The 7156-nt window shown below is 53.4% G+C and overlaps 1 protein-coding gene across 7 annotated transcripts; it reads right to left on the minus strand.

Moving 5' to 3' along the window:
- Nucleotides 1-756: 756 nt before the first annotated feature.
- ELOF1 (elongation factor 1) lies at nt 757-6904 on the minus strand. 7 transcript variants are annotated; one of them, XM_047777159.1, is made up of 5 exons: nt 6830-6904; nt 6137-6206; nt 1905-2038; nt 1677-1747; nt 757-1412 (listed from the first exon to the last, which is right to left on the minus strand). In XM_047777159.1, exons 3-5 carry the CDS (start codon nt 2018-2020, stop codon nt 1348-1350), a joined length of 252 nt encoding a protein of 83 aa, XP_047633115.1. In that variant the 5' UTR covers nt 2021-2038; nt 6137-6206; nt 6830-6904; the 3' UTR covers nt 757-1347. The 7 variants fall into 7 exon arrangements, with proteins under 7 accessions (XP_047633115.1, XP_047633116.1, XP_047633118.1 ...); XM_047777160.1 differs by having other exon boundaries at nt 6137-6191; nt 6830-6900; XM_047777162.1 differs by having other exon boundaries at nt 6137-6191; nt 6826-6886.
- Between the last annotated feature and the right edge of the window lie 252 nt (nt 6905-7156).

Here is a 7156-nt window from a genome sequence, read left to right on the forward strand (position 1 = left end):
GTGGCTGAGAGTTCACTCAGGAAGTAATCCCTTCCTAGTGACTGGCCCCATCCTGAGGCTACCTAGGGCCCCATGCTAATCTGTCTCCTTAGCCATAATCTCCAGAGTGACCATAAGGGGCTCTTTATAAATGACAAGAGGTCCTCTGGAGCATCAGGATCACCATACAGGTGCATCCGACCCCACCTCCAGACACACCACCCTGGGACAAAGGTCCCTTACTCTTTTCCAGTGCTCCCCACCCTCACAGCTGCCCTCTGGGTTCAAGGCCCAGCTGTGCAGTCTTCTGGCTGTGGGACCCTGGGCTGGTGACTTCCTGCCTCTGGCCTGTTTCCTCATCTGTGAGCATCTTCCTCACAGGGTGGCTGTCGAGACATGGGGGGAAGGTAGGCAAACCTGAGAGCAGCCTCTGGCACAGGGTGGTCTGTGAGCCTTACCTCCTTCAGGCTGTCCCCCAGGAAGGCTTCTCTCACCACCCCATTCCCCACCCAGGCTCTGTTGGCCCCTGGTTTCCACCATGACTATAAGTGCCTGGCCGGATGTCTGTGGGTTCATCCCTGTCCCTTGGGCCCAGTATTGCCCTGGTTTTACCTTGAATGTTTGCAGAGTAGATAAAACGCCAGACAGTTTGAAGGACTGACCAAACCCCACTTCTAACAGCTCCCATCAGGCAACCTCTGAATGCCCCAGTCTCCCCCTCTCCCTTGTTGGGCCCCTGGGTCTGACCCAGAACCCAGGAAATCAGGGAGCCAGGAATTTTTGCATTGGTTGCTTTATTTAAGGTCTTGTGACTGACAGCTATCCCCAACCCAGGCCCTCCCTCCTCTACAAAAGCGACCAAAGATGAAAAGAGGCCACCCTGCCAGGGGGCCTGTGGGACTGTGGCTTGAATCCCAGGCCACAGGCTTTGGAAGGCAGGGAAGGAGGACAGTCCAGTTCAAATGGACAAGTGCTGGTGAGGTGGGTAAGGAGGCTGGAGAGTCCTGAGGCAACCTCTGCTGGGCTTGTCCTCACCTAGGATGTCAGGACACAGGTCCCTGGAGGAGCCAGGGCCCCAAAGCCAGGGGGCCAGGGGCCAGGGGTCAGAGGAGGGAGAGAGTCAAAGGCTTTTGGAACCAAGGGAGGCAGTTCAGGCCCTTGGGGCCCAGCAACCCTTCAATCTACCCTGTGCCCACGAGGACACACCCACAGCAACATCTGCAGCCACACACTCACACTCACACCCACACCCATTCCACACATACACACAGGGCTATAAAGGCCCTGGACCCACACCCTGGACCCTTGAATGTCTCTGGATTGGTACCCAGCAGGCGAGGCTGCCAAGGCGGTGGGTCCTCTGCGTTGCTACTGATTGGCTGCCTCACAGGCGTCTATCCAATCGCTGTACACGTCCACTGGTTCTGACAGATCTGAGCCATTGAGGTCAAGGGCAACTGGTAGCGCTGGGTCCCTTTTCTATACATACTTGCTCATTCCACTGTTAGCCAGACCCCTGCCTTGTACCCTATCACCCCACATAAGGCAGCACGTGGCAAGGGTTCCTCTGGATGGCCACGGCCTTGCACCAGAGCACGCACCAGGGCTGGGTGTCTTAGAGCAGCCCACTCTGGGCAGGGCAGCCCTCACTGCCCTGCCCCCAACCTCCTGGAAAAAGCCTGGTTTCTCAAGGATACAAGTGATGGGCGTCTGGAATTCCTCTAGGCACACCGTACAAGAGATGACTCCGGTATTGCGGGCCCGGTCCCTGGAATGGGAGGAGATGGAGGGACCAGTGAAGAGGCCTGTGTCTGTGGGGGATGATCCCCCTTATAGGCAGCCTGGGGCAGAACGGAGGATGGGAGGTGGGGAAGGCTGGCTCCTGACTGAGGAGAGGGGAGGCAGGATCCCTGACCCCCACTTACATTTTCACATCACAAGACTTCTCGTGGTTGCAGAAGGGGCAGGTGAACTGAGTCTCTAGGGTGCCTGTCATCTTCTTCTTGGGGGGTGGCTTCCGTTTTGACTTTCTGCGTCCCATGTCTGCAGGAGGGCAAACCTGTGGAAGGGGGCAGTAAGAAGTCAGTGACTCATGGGACCCATACAGCCCTCCAGCTTGGCACTTTAGGATGCGGGCTGGCCTGATGGTGTCCGAATCTCCCAGTGGATGGGCAGGTGGTGAACCCAGTGCACTGTAGCTGGAGGGAATGGGAGCAGGCTCTGGTGACAGGTGACCTGGGTCCTAACTCTACCTCCCCCGCCTTACTGCAGGATCCCAAGCAGGTTACTTAAGCTCTTTGTGTTTGTCTCCAGTCTATGAAAGAGACATGAGGTTGCCATCTTAGGTGGGTCTCATGTGGCCGACAGAGAAAAGTGCTTGCACAGGGCCTGGCCCATCCATTGTCAGCACCTACACAGGAAGCCACAGTTCCTGGTGAGGATGACATGAGAGACTCTGGGACAGGATAGTCAGGCAGAAGTGCTCAGGAGCCAGCGATTTTTTTTTTTTTTGGCTGCACTGTCATCTTCTTCTTGGGGGGTGGCATTCAGAAGTTCCAGGGCCAGGGATTGAACTTGCGCCCACAGCAGTTACCCAAGCCACAGCAGTGACAATCCTGAGTCCTTAACCACTAAGCCACTGGGGAACTTCAGGAGCCAGTGATCTTATTCAGGCTACTCCTTTTGTCAAGGGACACACAAATGCCACCCAGGAGGAATGACACTGAAAGGATGTGACAGTGTTTTCTGATGGGCCCCTTGGGCTGGCTCTCTGCAGATGAGGGGCTGGGCAGAGAGGTGGGGACTAGCATTTGGAGCAGAGAAACATGCCATGTGAAAAGTTAAGGGATAGGAGTCTCAGCACAGTGGAAATGAATCCAACTAGGAACCATGAGGTTGTGGGTTTGATCCCTGGCCTCACTCAGTGGGTTAAGGATCCAGGGTTGCTTTGAGCTGTGGTGTAGGTCACAGTCGTGGCTTGGATCTGGCGTTGCTGTGGCTGTGGTGTAGGCTGGCAGCTGTAGCTCTGATTAGACCCCTAGCCTGGGAACCTTCATATGCCGCAGGTTTGGCCCTAAAAAGACAAAAAAAAAAAAAAAGTTAAGGAGTAGGTGTTTGAGAGCCCAGCCACTGTTTGGGGACCATGAAGGCTGGGGAGAGGGGCAGGCTGAAGAGGGAACAGGTGGGAGGGTTTTGAATGTTTGGATGGATCCTAGAGGCTGTGGGAGTGAAAGAATAGAATTGCTTAGTGGTTTTTTTTGGTTTTTAGGGCCACACCTGAGGGATATGGAAATTCCCCATGGCAATGCCAGATGTGAGCTATGTCTGTGACCTACACTGCAGCTTGCCGCCAACGCCAGATCCGTTGACCCAGTAAGCGAGGCCAGGGATTGAACCCACATCCTCATGGATACTAGCTGGGTTCTTAACTCACTGAGCCACAACGGGAACTCCTTATTTTATTATTATTATTTTTTTAAGGGACCAAGGAGTATGGGTCAAAGCCTGGATGAAGACAAGTCAGAACTGGGACAGGGCTGTTTGGGGTGGAAAGGCAGCAGTGGGTAAGAGACTGAGGAGTCGAGTCAGTGGAATTGGTGAGATGGTGAGAGAAGGAAGGGTCCAGGTTGACTTCCAAGGTAGTGGTGGGGACAGAGGTGGTGGCTAAGGGGAAATGGTGGGACCATTCTCTAGTGTCTGACAGAGAGGAAGAACAAGGTGTTGGAGAAAGTGGGACATCTAGGGACAGATGTCTCAGAGGCATCTGGGGAGGGAGGTAGCAGAGCATCCCCCATATCAGGTGCTGGGCTCAGGGTGCTGAATTTGCCATCCCTCACCTCTCAGGTGCCGCCCACCTAGCCCCAGCAGAGGTCAGCAGCCTGCCAGATAACAGCCAGAGTTTCATTCATATTTATGATGACTCTATGCAATGTCCTTGTTCTTAACCAAGGGTACTACCAATTCACTGTGTAAACAGAAGCAGTCGGCAGGAACATCCACAATCCACAAGCCCCTCACCCCCAGGACTACCCACTAGACCTTCTCTCCTTTGCTATTGAAAAATAGCCACACTCCCCACAAAAACAATGTTACCTTGTGCCTTGGATCCCAACATGACATTTTCTCTCTACTGGATCATTAACAAACACACTTATTACCTCTCCCATGATTAAAAACAACTTCATGGAGTTTCCGTCATGGCACAGTGGAAATGAACCCGACTAGGAACCATGAGGTTGTGGGTTCGATCCCTGGCCTTGCTCAGTGGGTTAAGGATCCGGTGTTGTCATGAGCTGTGGTGTAGGTCGCAGATGCAGCTCAGATCTGGTGTTGCTGTGACTGTGGTGTAGGCCAGCAGCAACAGCTCCAATTGGACCCCTAGTCTGGGAACCTCCATATACCGTGGGTGTGGCCCTAAAAAAAATAAAAAAAATAAAAAACCAAAAAACCCAACTTCATTCTCTTCAAGCTTTTCTTTTTTTGGCTGTGCCCATGGCATGCAGAAGTTCCCGGGCCAGGGATCAAATCTGCACCAGAGCAGTGGCCTGAGCCAAAGCCAAAGCAGTGACAATACCAGATACCTAATGGCTAGGCCACCAGGGAATCCCCTCTGAGAGCTTTCCTAGGAAAGCTGTCTGTATTCCCTCCCATTATCTTCCCATAGATCACCCCCCACCACATGCTGTCCCCCCCCTACAAGGGGTTGTCCCCACTCCTTAGGGCACTGGACAAACCAGTTTCTCCCCTGACCCTTCTCACAGGGCTCTCAGGACCCTGTACTCTCCCATCCCCTCCTCAAAGGCAGCTTCCTTCAGTCTCTGCTGCCACCGCAACCCCACCTCCAATTCGCTACTGATGGTCCACAAGCTCAATCTTTGGGCTGCTCCCCTCTTCACCCACAGTCATCTCTCCCCTGTCAAAAGCCTCCTCTACACTGTGATCTCTTCTGAACTGCAGACTCCCCTGACCACCTGGTTTTTGTTTTGTTTTTTTGCTTTTTAGGGCTGCACTTGTGGCATATGGGTTCAATTGGAGCTACAGCTGCCAGTTTACACCATAGCCACAGCAATGCATGATCCGATCCTCATCTGTGACCTACACCACAGCTCACGGCAATACCAGATCCGTAACCCACTGAGCGAGGCCAGGGATTTAACCTGCCACCTCGTGGTTCGTAGTCAGATTCGTTTCCGTTGCACCACAACGGCAACTCCTGGATGCTAGCAAACGTTGAAACATAACCTGTCCAAAACTGAGCTCCAAACACCTCAATCTGCTTTCCTGTAGTCTTCAGTTCTGCAGATGGCAAGTCCATTTTTCTAAAAACCTTGGAATCATCCTGGATTCCTTTAGCCCTCTCTCACACCCCTTATCCCATCCTGATCCTACTGTTCTACCTTGAAGACACATCCAGCATCTGACCACTTCACTCCATGCCCAGGGCCAGCTCTGTGGATGAGTCCTGAATCCCATTCATCTTTGGCATGGATTATCACAACAGTATCCTTACTGGTCTTCCTGCATCTCCGACTCTGTCCTCCAAATGTGAATTCCATGAGGGCAGGGGTTTCTGCCTTTTTTTGTTTGTTTGCATCCCCAGAGCCTAGAACTGCTCATGGTGCTCAACACATATTTATTGAATGAACAAATGAATGAATAAATGAACCAGTGCCAGGGCCTACAGTAAACCACAGCCCTGCAGCAATCAAGGCAGGCAAGGTATCTGCTCTTGTACAACTGATATTCTAATGGAGGAAGACACTAGACCCTTAAGCTAACTAATAAGATAAAAAACTTCCAATACTGGCAAGTGCCATGAGATTAAGAAAACAAGGCTCAATGAACATTTCTGGGACAGGACAACTTCACTAAGGGTGGAGCCAGAAGGACCCTCTGGGTAAGAGTCATTCAAGCTGAGGTCCCAATAAGAAAAGGCAACCATGCACAGTAGTCCAGGTAGAGGAAATAGCAACTGTAAAGGCTCCAAGGCAGACGCAGTTTTTCTAGAGAAAGAGAAAGAAGAGTGGTACAGCTGAAGTCCAGTGAGCAATGGGGAGATGGGTGTGAGATGCAATGAACAAGGAAAGCAGAAGCCAGACCCAAGATCCTGCACCTTTAGTAAGCAGCATGTAGCCAGTTCCATAGCCCATGCTCTCACCTGTGGGAATAGTGTTCTGTTGAATTTTCTCACCAAAGCACGGCCTGGGTACCACCTGTAACAGAATCCCCTGTGGGTGTTCAAGAAATACAGATTGTGAACTTCATCCCAGATCTCCCTATACTAGAATGTCAGTTCTGCAGGTTGGGATGGGAGCATGATTTGCCCACTGCTGAATCCTGGGCACACATAACACCTGGTATGCATCAAGAGCTCAATGACTATCTGTTGAATATATAAACAAGTCTTCTGAATCAGAAGCTACAGATGGGCCTCAGAATCTCACTTTTCTCAGTGACTAAAGCACTCCCCAACCACACTCCAGAACAGGGGTCTGGCCTGAACATAAAGCCTCGGGACCTCAGGCTATACTTCTGCAGCAACCTAAGCCCAAACGCGCCAAGCAGGGGCTGGAAGAGGGCTCAGTCACCGATCCTGCCAGGGCTCCTGAAGCGGCGGGTAAGTGATCCTTCCAGGCTCACCGAGGCTTCGGCGTCGCCTCTTGCCGGCTGGAGCCAGGCCTCCCGGCAGCCGCGCTTGGCGGGCTGGGACCCGGGGGAGTCAAGCTCTTCGCTAGACCGCCCCCCAAGCCCTGGGCCCGCGATGCCTCCGCCCCATGAGTGCCCCGGAGTCGCAGAGCGCCAGTTCCACCCGGCTCCCAACGCCCGCCTGCCCGCGCGAACGTTCACCTACACTCGCAGTCCGTCTTCGCGACCGCCTCTTTCACCCGGGAGACAGTGACTTCCGACTCTTGGCGGAAGCGGAAATCTCTTAATTTGCCTCCAGTCTCGCCCATCCGAGGCCGGGACCGCCCCGCGAGTAAGCCCCGCCTCCTCCAGCGTCTTCTCTGTGCTCACGCGTGGTCGCATTCCAGGCTCGGCGATGGGGTCGCGGTGAGCTTGCGCGGAAGTACAGACCGTGTTTATCTGCAGGTAGTGAAGGTGGCCTCTGCTTCTGGTGAGCTCCCTCGGTGACGCTTCCTGCATATCAGGAGCCGTGGACTGGGCCATACCAGCGCTG

This window comes from Phacochoerus africanus, chromosome 4 (genome assembly GCF_016906955.1).
Source record: "Phacochoerus africanus isolate WHEZ1 chromosome 4, ROS_Pafr_v1, whole genome shotgun sequence".
Taxonomy (NCBI): domain Eukaryota; kingdom Metazoa; phylum Chordata; class Mammalia; order Artiodactyla; family Suidae; genus Phacochoerus; species Phacochoerus africanus.